The sequence below is a fragment of the Camponotus floridanus genome, unplaced genomic scaffold (genome assembly GCF_003227725.1).
Source record: "Camponotus floridanus strain SB8 unplaced genomic scaffold, Cflo_v7.5 scaffold14, whole genome shotgun sequence".
Taxonomy (NCBI): domain Eukaryota; kingdom Metazoa; phylum Arthropoda; class Insecta; order Hymenoptera; family Formicidae; genus Camponotus; species Camponotus floridanus.
In genome coordinates this window covers 2,501,171-2,515,623 of record NW_020229259.1, presented here as the reverse complement: position 1 = coordinate 2,515,623, position 14,453 = coordinate 2,501,171, and the positions used below count along the sequence as shown (strand labels likewise).

General features: G+C 32.1%; 1 protein-coding gene across 2 annotated transcripts in view; it reads right to left on the bottom strand.

The window, feature by feature from the left end:
* LOC105259397 (neurotrimin) overlaps positions 1–14,453 on the bottom strand; it is a 46,179-nt gene that overhangs the window by 2,673 nt on the left and 29,053 nt on the right. The window contains exons 1-4 of one of the 2 annotated variants that reach the window (XM_011271297.3): positions 12,747–13,732; positions 8,129–8,298; positions 4,403–4,613; positions 2,458–2,585 (exon numbers count right to left, since the gene is read on the bottom strand). In XM_011271297.3, the coding sequence (XP_011269599.1) occupies positions 2,458–2,585; positions 4,403–4,613; positions 8,129–8,298; positions 12,747–12,786 (549 nt within the window). In that variant the 5' untranslated portion in view covers positions 12,787–13,732. Of the gene's footprint in view, positions 1–2,457; positions 2,586–4,402; positions 4,614–8,128; positions 8,299–12,746; positions 13,733–14,453 lie in introns of those variants that run through there. The other variant, XM_011271298.2, reaches the window with a different exon arrangement.

The window sequence follows — 14,453 nt, the reverse complement described above, 5'->3', positions numbered from 1 at the left end:
ATTTAAAATGTAATTTTAATAATATAATTTAAAAAAAATTGTAGCTCTCTTGATGGATAATGTTAATATATTCTCATTTTGTGTAAGAGCCGGCGCGAATCATTGTCTACATGTCATTACTACAACTACATACCGTTAGTAAATTCCAATGTAACAATACCGACGACTGAGTGCTGTCGGCGGACCACAAAATGTCAAAAATTTTGAAATTTTGGAAAATTCAAAATATCAAGTCCACAACACGCAGTATAAATATTTGTATCTTCGTATTTGTTGCAATTTTCAAATACTATGTCGCACAAATATTATTTATATGCGAAATTCTCTAAATAAAATGTCATCTTCCTACTTTATTTTATATCATTATTTTATGACATTATTTTCAATTAATATAGGAAATATTTCTAACATATATGTGAAAAATATTGCAAGGATTCAATCCAAACAATATTTGTTTTCAAATTACACAGTCTGTGTTTTATTTTATCCGAGGAAGATTATTTCGGACAAGAGATCATTTCGGGACACGCACTTTGTCTGGATTTTTAAAGTCCGATAAATTTCAATATGATTCTTTCGAGTTAAAATGTTTGTCTAAAGATATTCAGAAGTCAAATAATATAATCTGAAACGAAGTTTTTTTCTCTGCGGTGTAACTTTCTTGAATTAGGTCGATCTTACGTAAGTCTCTTTAATGAGGATATATAAAGCGGATTACACCATGGATAATACTGATTGTTCAGTTGGTGGAAGTGCTGCAAGCACTGGAAATTTACTCGAATACCTCGAATACTGGAATTGTTATTTGTTTTTTTGCCAGAGATAATTTTATTCGCTATTTATTTGTTAAGATCTTAACGCGCGTGATGATACTTTTACATTTTAATTATATATAGTTTATAATTATGATGTATGATGATGATATATTTATGTAATTAGGCACAAAAGAGAAAGTTAATGGAGATTGATGTTTGTGCGAAATCAATTATACCAACAAGACAGTAACGTGATTGCACGTTTACCGATTATTTATGTTACATATGCTGCATATCTCAACAGGCATAATTCTCCGTACAAACGCAGGATTAACTAGGTCATAGGGATGGAAGGAACACGTGTGACAAGACAGACGGAAAATACGGGACTAGCAGAAATACTATGCGTCGAATTTTTCACTCCAAGTTCGAGCGAACGCGCGAGATCAAGATGGGATTGGTTAGTACAGATGCAATAGCATCGGAACGGGATAAAAAGCGAATGATGAGACGGAGCAAGTACGCGAAAGAAAATCTCTGCGTACGCGACACGAAAGCTTACAAGATACGAGAGTTACAGAATAGATAGGGGTTTGGAGAAAGAAAGTTAAATTCTTGAGGAAATAGAGTAAGAAATAACGTGACAGACGGAGGAGAGCAAGATTTGAACCCGCAGGTGAGGATTGCGATAATCGGATTGCAAAAAAAGTCTTCAAATAAGAGAAAGGGAAACGAAAGAGATAAATAACCAGTGAAAAAAAAAGAAAATGAATTTGCTCGTAAAAGAAACGAAAGAAATGGCAAGAAAAAGAAAAAGGAAGAAAAAGATGAATAAAATTCAAAATGATATTAAATTTGTAGACTTGAATAAATCACATAGATTCTTGTGCTATATAATAATAATAATAGATAACAAATGATAAATAAAAAAAAGTTGCACTAGAAAATAATATGTCAGAAACAAAATAAGAGAATTGGTCAACAAATCATGAATAATTAAATTAGATTTTCTAAACACATATCTAGCTTAGAACTCTACAATTTTAAATTGTGTAAGCATTGATGAAATAATAATAAAATGTATAATAAGGAAGAATGAAGATAAGAGCGTAATATTCGCGAAGAAATAGAAGACACCGCGAAAACGGCGAGAGAGTTAATGCGATGAACTGTCGGTGGAGCTCGAAAGTAGGAATATAAGATCTAAGTAGAAGCCCACAAGATACAAAGACAGACACGGTTGGAGAAATAGGTGTTGTATAATGCGACCAGGGTTAGTAAAGCACACACTGGAGAAACTTTACGCGGTAAAGAGAAAGAGAAAGAGAAAGAGAAGGATAAAAGATAGATTTTGAAGTTGAGAAATGAGATGGAGTTACCGCGATGTTCGTACATTTAAAAATTGAACAAGAAGAAACGCTCTCTAGACAGGTAATATTAAAATTAAAAGTTTTCTCTCCTGCAAACTCGGAATCTTAAAAACTTAAAAACTTGTTTAAAACGCGTCACACACCGAACGGATAGAGTGCAATTCGAATAAGACATCGAATAAGAAATTACGGCAAAGTGGAAAGATGCGGATTTAAAAGTTAGTCTTTTATATGACATCTTAGAGATAATGATTGAAAATGTCAGCGTTTCTTTCTCTTCTTAAAATCACTCTCAATTTAGTCAAACAAAATTACACTTAATGGCAACATACCTCATTATTGTGAGTCCATTTAATGGTAAATGGTGGTTCAGGACTATGTCGTACAATGCAGGTCAAATTCATAGTGCTATCCTTGTCTATATACATTTCTGGTTCCCCGATAATTATCGTCACAGGCTCTGCGAATAAAGATAAAAATATACATTAAAGCAAATAAGTATTGTTGCATAATCATTTGTAAGAAGAAATAATTCGATCGATATCTCACGTAAGAATTGTATTAATTCACAGAGTATCATATTATACCGATAAATGGAAATTTTTCCTTTTAAATTCTTGAAATGCGGCGGAAATTTTATCAGCTTCTCAAACTTAGTTTCATTTGAACTTTTCTCTCTTAATTTTAATTACCATAGAATTAAGGAATATCGTATTTAAAACATACTATCAAAATATTCATATAGTGGTAAGAGGTATTAATTTAATGCTCTTTTTTCGATTTTAATATTGTTTGTAAAAGAAACCCTATCTGCCAATTTTGTTTACAAATTTTAATGAACATTTTAAACTTTAAATTTTAAAATTTTACTATATTAGTGGACGTTATAATTTATTTCTGATGAAAATACAAGTTTAATGCAAGCCAGGAAAAAATGAAGCGAATATCCTAGACTCATAAAGAATTTATATTTTCCAATTACATTTATTATTTTATGCAAGTTATTGTTTTCTTTGTAATTCACTCAAATATAAAATTAAACTCCATTGGCATAATAATAAAAAAACAAATAAAAATTAAATAGTATATGAAAAACATAATAAAATTGTACATACCTCCGCGCATTAATTAATTTTCCTCTTTTTAATTAAGATTTTACTCCTTTTCTTGTGTACAATATTTTACAATTTTATATTATTTCGTTTAAAAAATACTCAATTTAGTGAAAGAAATATTATTTTAACAAATATAAATTTATAAATATTAAGACAAATTAGTAAGTCATCATTAATGGATAAATCATAATCGTGTTAAATTATTCGTTACTGGTTTGCTTATGCTCGTCGTTATTTATAATTAAAAACATTAACGATACATATAAACGACATATAATATCAGACATTTTTAATAATACACATGGATATTGATATTAATATATCACTATGATGTAAAAAATGATACTTTATCTCTCTCTCTCTCTCTCACTCTCTCTCTATTTCTATCTATCTATCTATCTATCTATCTATCTATCTATCTATCTATCTATCTATCTATCTATCTATCTATCTATCTATTTATCTATCTATCTTTTTATATACATATAATAATTGCTGTTATGTCAAAATGTTAAAAAGAAATTTATCGCAAAACATTTTTGATAATCAATTTTTATATGATATTGAATATTGGATTAATTTCTATTATAAATCTGTATTTTAGCAGATTGATATTAAATGGTTAATATATCAAGTTAATACTAAGTTCAAAATTATAGAAGCTGATTAAAGTTACTATCCGCAGAACGAGCGAGCATGCATAATGATAGAAATTTATAATTCGCGAAGTTCCCGGAAACTGTGCAATCTGTCTGACGAGCTTCGTACAAACTTCAACGAGCTTCATAAAAATCTTGGGGAAAGGAAGAAGTCCATTTCATAAACCGTATCTCTTCGTGATAATTTAATTCTTCCAATTGAATTCATCGATGCGATATGAAAGATAAGATTGTAAAGACAAGGTAATAGTAAAATATCTAGGAGTCGCATGTCCCATTGAGAAACACTTTCCGCAAATGATTAAGTCATACAATGAATCAACCCCTGCGGTACAGCAAATTCCGTGAGTATCGCGATGCACGTACGGTGCACATTAAGCTACCAACAAACAAACAGATATAGTGTGAATTTCCGCGTTGCGGTGAAATCAGCACGACACTGACGGTCTCGCGCGGTGAAAAACAAGATGAAAAGAGAGAGACAAGAGAGAGGTACAACTCACCGACGACAGAAAGGAGCATGGAATGACCTATGGGCGGCGTTGTGGATACTTGACACTCGTATGTGCCAGAATCTCGTCGTTGAGGGTATTTTACTTGTAGCGCCCAGTCCTCCGTGTGCGGAAAATGTAACGCGACGAATCTCTGGTCCGATGTATATGTCTCGACGCCCACGGTGAGAAGATGGATATCCCTGTGTCTCACCCATGACACCTGGAAAAAGAATAGCCGCGCATCCTTTTCATCAGATCCTTTCGTGTCTTGCTCGTCTGTAATTCGCACAGCTGAGCTCCCAGGATGAAATCCACAAATATCCACAAATCAGTCGATTAAGGGATTGCGATCGGTGTAAATGGATTCGAATTTCAATACGGACGGATAAGAATAATCTTCTGACAATGAAACAAGCGAAAGATCTATTTATCCTCGCATGAAGCGCATAAAGAATCAAATTCGCCAAAAAAATTTACACCAACTACAATGTCTCTGATTTCGTATATTTCATATTTTGTCGATGGCGTTCGACGGATCGTATTCGTCACCGCATAGAGAGAAAGATACACGTGATTGATTTACATAAACGCAGCGTGCGTTCGAGCGTATTATATTAGCGAGAACGCGGTCGATATTGAAATACTGAACACGTAGAATGAAAATGCGTATTCCCCCATAAAAACGGCTTCATTGAGTTTTGCACGCGTGTCTGGCGTACTGAAGTTGAGATGAAAAGGGGCAAAGGTGCAGGCACAAGAACCGCGACGCGGCTTTTGTTCATATGACGTGTAGTTACGTTCGATCCAACTAATGAAAAGCGTATATTCGATTTTAAATTAAAAAAAAAATAACAGCTGTACGATTGTAACTTTGCTTTTGACTCGCAAAAGACTTCCGCGCCGACAAAGTTAATCGTTAAAATAATTTTCAAGATTTAATAATTTTGTTTCGATGCTTATTAAAAAGTAATACGATTTAAAAAATATATTATTAAACGTTATTAAACGAACCAATTAACAGCTTTTAATTAAGAAATATAATTAGCTAGAAAAGTTGTTGCAAAATTTATCAAAATTAAATACAGTAATATTAGATTTAATTTATGAAATAATTTGTAGTTTAGTTTTTTAAAGTAAATAGTTTTTTAAAGTATTTTTTTTAAGTTAAGAAAGATAGTATTTAAAATATTTTATAAAAAATATATATATTAAAAACGAAAAAAGAAAAAAGAGTTCAAAATAAATTTACACTTTTAAATATAGCTATAGAATAAAATCATCAATTTATATTGAGATTGCGATTAAAATATGTAATTTAGCGCTCTTTGTTCATTTCATTTCAGTATTCATGAAGATTTGCTTGCGTGGGTATCGACCTATATTCCCCATATATTCTACAAATGCACTTTCAATATGAAGCACGAAAGAATATTTGTATATATATGTGATTCCCAAGCGGGATATACTAAAGTGAAAAGATCGATTTATCAACTTACGTCAAATTTCTACATTTTCGAATACTTTTGCTAGCCATCATAACATCAGTACTCTTTTCCAGCTTTTTCTTTTCTTTTTCTTTTCGTGATTATGGCATACTACCATCCGTGAAAACGTCACACAAGCAAATAATCTTAAGCTTTCAAAAATCCATTTTGAAAATGTCAATATGTACATTCATTCAAATATGACAGTGTCTGTAAGTGTACAATTCCTTGAAAGCGATGTACTTTTCTGATCAATGTATGATGTATAATAATAATAAGAATCACGCGTATTAATCACATGTATAAAAGCTAATATTGCGTGATATTCATTATTAATAAAATTATATACGATTGCATTTCAATGAATAATAATCAAATGTTGTATTGAATATTGTAATCCAGTGAGAATAATAAAATATATTTTTTTATTTCTAATAATTTCCAAATCATTTTAAATATAAAAACTTTTACATCATATATATTAACTCGATGTAATAAATTTCAAAATTAATGCAATTTTATATATGTATAATAAAACATGGAAACTGTGGAAAATCATTTTATAAAAGGACATTTTAATTATCTACGTATTACTGCAGATTATACCGTTGGAATTAAATATGCATTTTCTTTTCTCATAAATAATTTTATACCAGAATTTTAGTTATGATTTTCGTATTAATTCGTCATTCAAGATAATAAGTTTTCCCTAAAAATTAACGCCGGTGTACATAAGGTTGGGACGTGCAAAATTTACATTGCTCTGTGAAAACGTAATTCAACTACCTACGCATGGACGCAGCAAAGAGACAGATTGTGCCGGTGAAATATAAAAAACGGTGCTAACGAAATAGGGACGAGCAGCGCGAGCAAAAACTCAGACGCGAAAGATGCGAAAGAGTGTGCTTTTTTACTAAAATTTCTCTCAAGCGTACTGGCGCATGCTGGATGTAAAAAAAAATGAAAAAAAGAGATATACAACGCTCTTTTATACAACTCTCTTGACTATCCTCGTCTGCGATGTTCCACTTCTTCATATAAGTGTCTCATGATGAGTTAACTTTATTATACATGTGGTGACACAACACACACACATACACACACACACACACACACACACGCACAAAAATAAACACCGTATATGACAAAGATATAAAACTGCGTGTCGACTTTAAAACTAATCGAGTTTTATAGCTACAAGTTTTACGACATTGATAGTCACACTTTCTTCGTTCTCTTTCTATTATAATCTATTCATAAACTTCTATAAATAACGATATTATGATGTAAATAATGTATTTTCATATTTATCTTTCATGTTCATTCTCATATTTATCTCTTCATATTTATCCTCCTATTTATCACATATAACATTGATATTGTTATTTGTTTTATTTATTCCAAAAGTATAAATATAGTATAAAACGTGTACGTAAGAAAAAAGTTACAAATATTTAATGAACAACATTTTCACTTTAAATAGATTTTTAATAACTAAAATTGAACTACCTATGCTTTGAATTTATTTTTGGCACAAGTTCTTAGCTTATTTCAAAAATATTATTGCTGAGAAATATTTTAGTACTGACAGTCAATTTCGATATATCGGAGATGAAAATGGTACTCACAAACCGCAATGCATATTATGGGACTAAAATTGAACATTTCTCTGATATTACAAGGATTTGAGTGTGCTAAAGAAATATCTCGTTTAAACTTCATCACTCTCTCTCTCTCTCGCAAATTCTTAAAGAAGTTAAAGTAAACTTTAGGAAACGGAGAGAGAGCTCTCTTTATCGATACTTATCTATATGTTCTGTGCGCCAAACTTATAATATTACTAAAATCGTATTATAAAACTTTATTAGTTTTAATATAACGCGTAATATAATGCGTGCGAAAATAATATTATTAGGTTATAAAACTACACTGAATATACGAAACGGTATGAATGAATCGTTATTACGATATTAGCGAGTACTGTTACATGTTACTGCTCTCATCGCTTAATTTTTTTACCGATTTTATCCTGAAAAGGATAATATTAATATTGAGAGATAAATGAGCTGTATTCAAATTTAAATAAATTTCCTCTCAATTATCGCAGTGATACAGAACACACGCGTACCTTATATCAAGAGAAAACACGAGTTACATACATACATACGTACATATACATGCTCTCTATCTCTCTTTCTTTACAGAAATATAAATTACTTTTTATGAAATAAAAAGAGAATATCTTACATACCGTTCGATCGCCTAGATTTCGTACTCGACACTTTAGCATTGCCGTCTGGCCGACGAGGGCTGTCACGTTGCGAGAGACAGAGACATCAAAATACGGTCCTCGATCGAGCGGCTCTGATGCGCGATCCTCGTGTATCCTGCGATCGGCGGTGCAACGGGTAGGTCCTTGCACTTTAAGCAAACACAGTACTATATCTTAGCGAGGCTAACTGTGTCTTTTAATATAGGACGAAACGTAATTTACACCGTTCAAAGAAATATATTATCATCATTCCGTTCTTTCTCGAATGCATTGAAAGTCGCTTTCCAGTCAATTAAACGAATTACTTTTAAATCGAAGTATTGAATTTCTTCTTAATACGATCAAAAAGGAAAGTAATTATCTAAATAAATGCTTAAAGGAAATTCCAATTTTTAAACGTTCTTCATATTTTTTAAACATTTTCTAACCGTTGTGCTGCTTCATATGTATTGTGTGATAAGCAAAAGCGATTTATTAATGCGGTATATAGTATATTTCATGCAGTAGTTTACGTCATAAAAAGCCGTATTATTCTCGGGTTAACGACGTGTCCTTTAATTCTTATTGCTCGCTCCCTGTTGCATGATAACATAAAATTAAACGTGTTTTGTACCCATATATAAACAAATTATTCGTATATTTTATGCAACGCAGGTTTCGCATAATTGAATAATTTTTCATAAATATTTTAGTAGTTACAGACGAATCTAAATCGCCGCAGAATGTAATTAACCTTTAAGATCTCTCAGTTACTTAGAAAGTGTTTTAAGATAAGACAAAACCATAAAATAAGATGGAACATGTTTTATCGAGTATCTCTTCTGCAATTTTTTAGCATTATTATCAGAGTATAACTCTTTGTAAAAACACCTCTTACAACCAAAGAAAAGCTATTAGAATCTGCAAGACGATGGCAATTAAAAAATGAAGACACCTTGCTTAAAAAGGAAACATCTTGCTTGCTAAAAAAAGAATAATATCAGAGATAGAGAATACCTAAAATATCTACTTCTCAGAACCAATATTATTGGAAAATGATACAATAGAATCATACAGCTATTATTTTTATTTTTTTAATTTTACAGTATCTTCCCTAATTAATTAGAAAAAAAGAAATGGATATACACAGAATTATATTTCTTGTGAAATTTACAATCTCTTTTTTAAATGTCAAGCCAAATTATTAGATTTCTCTGTTACATTTTTTAAAACATTAATATTTAGTATTTTTCATTAAAAAATATCAAAAAATTATAATTCTCTTTAGATTAAAGTTTACTTTAAATTGAACGGTTAATGTTTCATTTATCTGGCTAAAGCTTAATTCGTGTAAAATTTCTTTTATTACGTCTCAAGAAGTCTTTATTTCTTTATGATTCTTTTTGTAATATTTTATAATCATTTGTTTTTCATTCATTTTTTTTCCTTGATTTATTTCGGATTTGAAGTTCCAGTAGCTTTTTATCAAACAAAATGTTTTCTCTACCACATGTTTTATATTTCAAAGTTTCTTTTACCTTTCTCCCTTAAAAGTTTCCTTCTTAAATTTCTCTCTTCTACAATTTTAGAAAGTTTAAAAAAGTTCATAAAAGCAACTCATGTATATCTTGAATATTAATAAATGCATATTTGTGTCTCTTTGCTTTTGAAAGTACTCTTGTGCTTTGCACGGAACATCGAATGTTTAACATTTGACTGTAAACACGATTGTATATTCTGATTCAATATACCAAGTAGCATAACATGCTTGTAACCATAAATAGCCGTGAAATAGCAAAATCATAAATTGACAATGTGAACCCTCCATTATTCGTTTATCAAGTTCTCTAATATTGTGAATTGTCCATCGTTTACAGGGAAGTTTGTAACTTTAGTTGAACGTACATACTTCGTATATTATATATATAGACATTTCTATATAAGCGGCAACTTGACGTTGAATATACTCTTTGTAACATTAAAGCGAAAATGTGTAACAACGTGAAAGAGCTTCTTATATACAACAAATGAGATGCATGGGATGTAGAATATATGCTTTTTTCCGAAAGAAAAATTCCGTTCCCGATATCGGTCACACAGTTTTCGAATCCGATAAAACCGTCGTCAGAGAGCCGTGCGTTAAAAATAAATGTAGCTCCAAAAGGGTAACCTTAAAGGGATGCAGGTAGTTTTGCGAGTAAATATTTACCTCACCGCGCTTCCGTGGGATTTGCGCTGTCCCGCATAACCCACGTTAAAATACATATCAGGATTTCCATCCTGCCGACTGTATTTTCTTCGTGTTTTACAGTTACTCTTACAGCAGTGTACAATGAATTTTCTTCGCGTGCTTCTTATGTATTAAATTTGATTCATTTTGCAACTAACTATGAATGCAGTCAGCTTTGCAGTCTTAAGCTTGATCTTAATTTAATTTTGTGCCAAGACTAAAGCCCTTATTAAACATGTCGTAAGAGTACGCTCGTTTATATCATCTCAAGAAATATTCTCGAAATAATTCAAAATTTCATGATTCTGTACCTCAAAAACTTTGAAAAAAATATCCTATCTTTCAATTTTACCTTTGCTTTTTGAAATAATGATGTATGAAAAATATCAATTTACAATTATATTCTAAAAATTCCGTATTTTTTCACATGAAAAAATCTTACATTATCTCAAAAGTTTTATTTATTTGATAACTTTTTTATATATATTTTTTTATATATATTTTTATTCTATAATTCTTCTTTCTATAAATTTTATCTCTTTTGGTCCTCTAAATGGTCCCTTCATCAAACTTGTTAATAAATGCAATAAACATTGATCTATTTGTTAACAGACAGAGTAATTCTATTTGATAACAGAATTTTCATGTAAATTCTCATTTTTAAAACTACAATTCATTTTTTTACAATATTGATCACAATATCAGAAAGTATTATATTTTTGAAGATGCTCGTCAAATTAACGTTTACAGGTCAAAGAAATTTCTAGGCAAAGTACAAAAATTCAATCTAGAGCTTTATAGCATTTTATTGTCGAATGAACAGTAAGGTCAAACTAATTGTAAGTTAAGAGCAAAAATTATTAAAGTTTGAACTAAAAATAATTAAAATTATACAATGTTTTAAACATACATATAATCTTTCTGTGTAAAAAGTATAGATTAGATAAGAATATTCAGAAAACAAGTTAATAAAAGTAACAAGGTTTTTAATTAGTATATAATTAGTTTTTAAATATGTAGTACGCGTATGCATATGAAATGATACAGAACAATATTTTGCGAAAGAGTTGTAATATTGAAAATAAAAGCGGTTAATATTGAAAATAAAATCAAAGAGGAAAACAGGAAAATATAAATATTAATTACATGTAATCATATTATTTTATGTATAATTATTTATTATATGTAAAAATGCACATGCATTATATATTCTTTACACGATATGTTGTATAAAAAAAGCTAAAATTTTACTTGCATTTTGAATTGTATTTTTGTACTTTGTACTAATATCATGCACAATATTAGATCTTGTCTCTTTACGTCATAGCTACATGTGGGAGTTTCGGGTTAATTGCTGTATAAACTCTATATTTTGGACAGAGCTAATGTTAAGACTAAGTTATTACAAAGTTAAGACTAAGTTTGGAAGCTAACTAAATCCATTATAATATACTGTCAGTATTCTCTATTTTGCCGGATATAGAATATTATGTCGCGTGATTTCTCGCGAAAAGGGCAAACATTCAATGCGTATCGCGAAATAAAAAAGTAGTTTACGCGCCGCTCGATCTGTACGTGCTTCGCGTAAAGTCATTAACCTGTTTTGAAAAGAAAAGCACGTTTACGTTGTACGTTCGTTTGTTGGAATCGTAAAACTAATTTTACCGTTGATATTTCGTGTTTTAATCGAGCTAGAAACTTCTCTCGAAACAATTACAAACAATCAAGAATTACTTACCATTTATTAGATTGAATGATTATCAAGAATTACTTACCATTTATTAGATTGAATGATTATCAATATTCATTTTTGCGATTGTACAAAATAATATATTTTTTGAAAGTAGATATTTATACGATTACATTTATCTGATTATTATAAATTTTTTATTACGTAAATTGAAATAATTTTTTAAATAAATTGTTTGCAAACTTATTTAACTTATCAAACTTAACTTTATCAAGTTTGATATTTTTTCTCTGATTTTTAGCAGCACATTTTTGAAATAAAATTAATAATATTTAAGGTTTTAAAAATTTTTTGATATTACTTTTCAGCTTTTTGATTTTTTACGTAAAAAAAATCTAAAACCACTCTACATAAAAGAGAGAAAAATCTCGAAAGAATATTTCGAACTAAAAGAGATATGTAAATATTGTATCAATATATTTGATTGATACTCGAGAGATAACTATCGAATGAAAAATTTTCATTTACCAATAAAATTGAGTCACCCAACATTTATTAGTTCATTCTACGTATAGTTTAGAGATCAGCTGGATATTTACGATCTGGATATTTTTCTAACTCTATTTCTTTCGCTGCAATTGTACGTTAGGGAGAGATTTGGCGTGTTGTTGGTGTCAAGTGCGATTTATTTGACTTACCCGAAACCAGCAGACCGAGGGTTAAGATTAGGCACCTCATTTTTTATCTCTCATAGTCGTTTCGGGATGCTGGTCGATTTCTTCCTCGTGTGTGCCGTTGTGTCCGATCTCGATCCTGAAGAACGTCTTCTGCAGGTCGTAGAAAAAAATCGCCCGCGCGAATTTCGCGTACTTTGCACACGGGAATTGCCGGAAAACGAAATCAAGACGAGTTTATCGGATAAATCGACGATTCCCGGTTTTTCTTGCCTCTACGCTCCATGGCATCGTTACGTCCCTATTTTGTAATTGCGAATTTATAGCAAGACGATTGCTCATCGCGACGGCCGTGCCGGTCGTTATTTCCCTCTTTCTACATCGCGTTCAGCCCGCATAGTCCGTTCTCGAGCCCGCTTAATTTGCTAACAGCCTCGCGATCTAGATTCGCGTAATTGAAAAGCACCGGCGGGGCGTGATATACGTGCATCCTTCCGGATCTTTGTCTCTCCCTCATCCCTTTGCGGCCCTCATCTTATCGAATCCCCGATGAAATCGCCCGTTTGATCGTCGCGCTCATCGTGTCATTCGAAATACGAAATCATATCTTCGGATTTCTCTCCCTCTCTCTCGCGATATAAATACAAGACTCGAATCTCAAAATTCACTGTCTCTTACACGCTCTATTTAATTCTGCTGCAATTTTATTCTCGATGCGAAAATCGACATTAGGGAGACAGAAATCAATCCCGAGGAAAAACGAACGTATCGTAAAAGAAGCACGCATCCTTTTTTCCCATCGGGACGACAGGCGTGTCTCCGGCCGGTCTCGACACGCGGCCGATCCCCTCGATAAGGGAACGATCTCGGACGATTATCGGCAGACGCTCCGACGTCGGATCAGCACGAAGGTCACTCGTTGCACGGATATCCGAGCGAAACTGAAGAGAACTGACAGTGCGTGCAACGCGGCTTTTGCGCGGCCCTGCGCTGCCCGGGAGAGACGCCCTGCCATCTATTCTCGCATACGCCCCGCTCTCTCGTCCCCTCGCGAGGGTGCAACGTGCGAGGAGATGAGGGTGATATGCCTGGCGCAAGCGTGTACTCCTCTCCGTTTTACCGTCGTCGTTGCGCACGCTGCCTCTCCCTCTCCCTCCCTCTCTCTCTCTCTCTCTCTCTCTCTCTCTCTCTCTCGCTCTCCTCCCCCGCGTACAGCATCCCTAGCCGAGAATCCGGGAATCGAATACCGTCCCGAGATACCACGGCGTCGATTAAACTTGGCAGTGGATTCTATATAAGATTCATCTCTGTTTTTTTCCCGCCCATGTACCCGCTGCTTCTTGTCGGATTTAAGATGTTGTTTTTCCGCCAAATTAAAATTTCTTAACAGTTATGAAAGTCGCATGTATTTGCATGCATTTCGTTGATTTGTCGTCGAAAATGTATTTTATTTTTTAAATAGCGAAGAAGCGACTGAATAGGTGCAAGCTTGAACAATATAAATATTATGTGTTACACGATAAAATTTTTTGTAGCTTTTTATATTGATCGGCACAGTGGTGTTTTTATATTTCTAGAACGCATAGTGTTGAAAAATTTTTATCGTATTTTGAAGCTCTATATACGCGCGCTTTTTTCTCTTTTTCTTTGGGTATATTCATTGTGTCAATTAATCTTAAATTTATTTTGTTAACTGATAACTTGTCATTTTTGGCTTTGTAATAAATAACC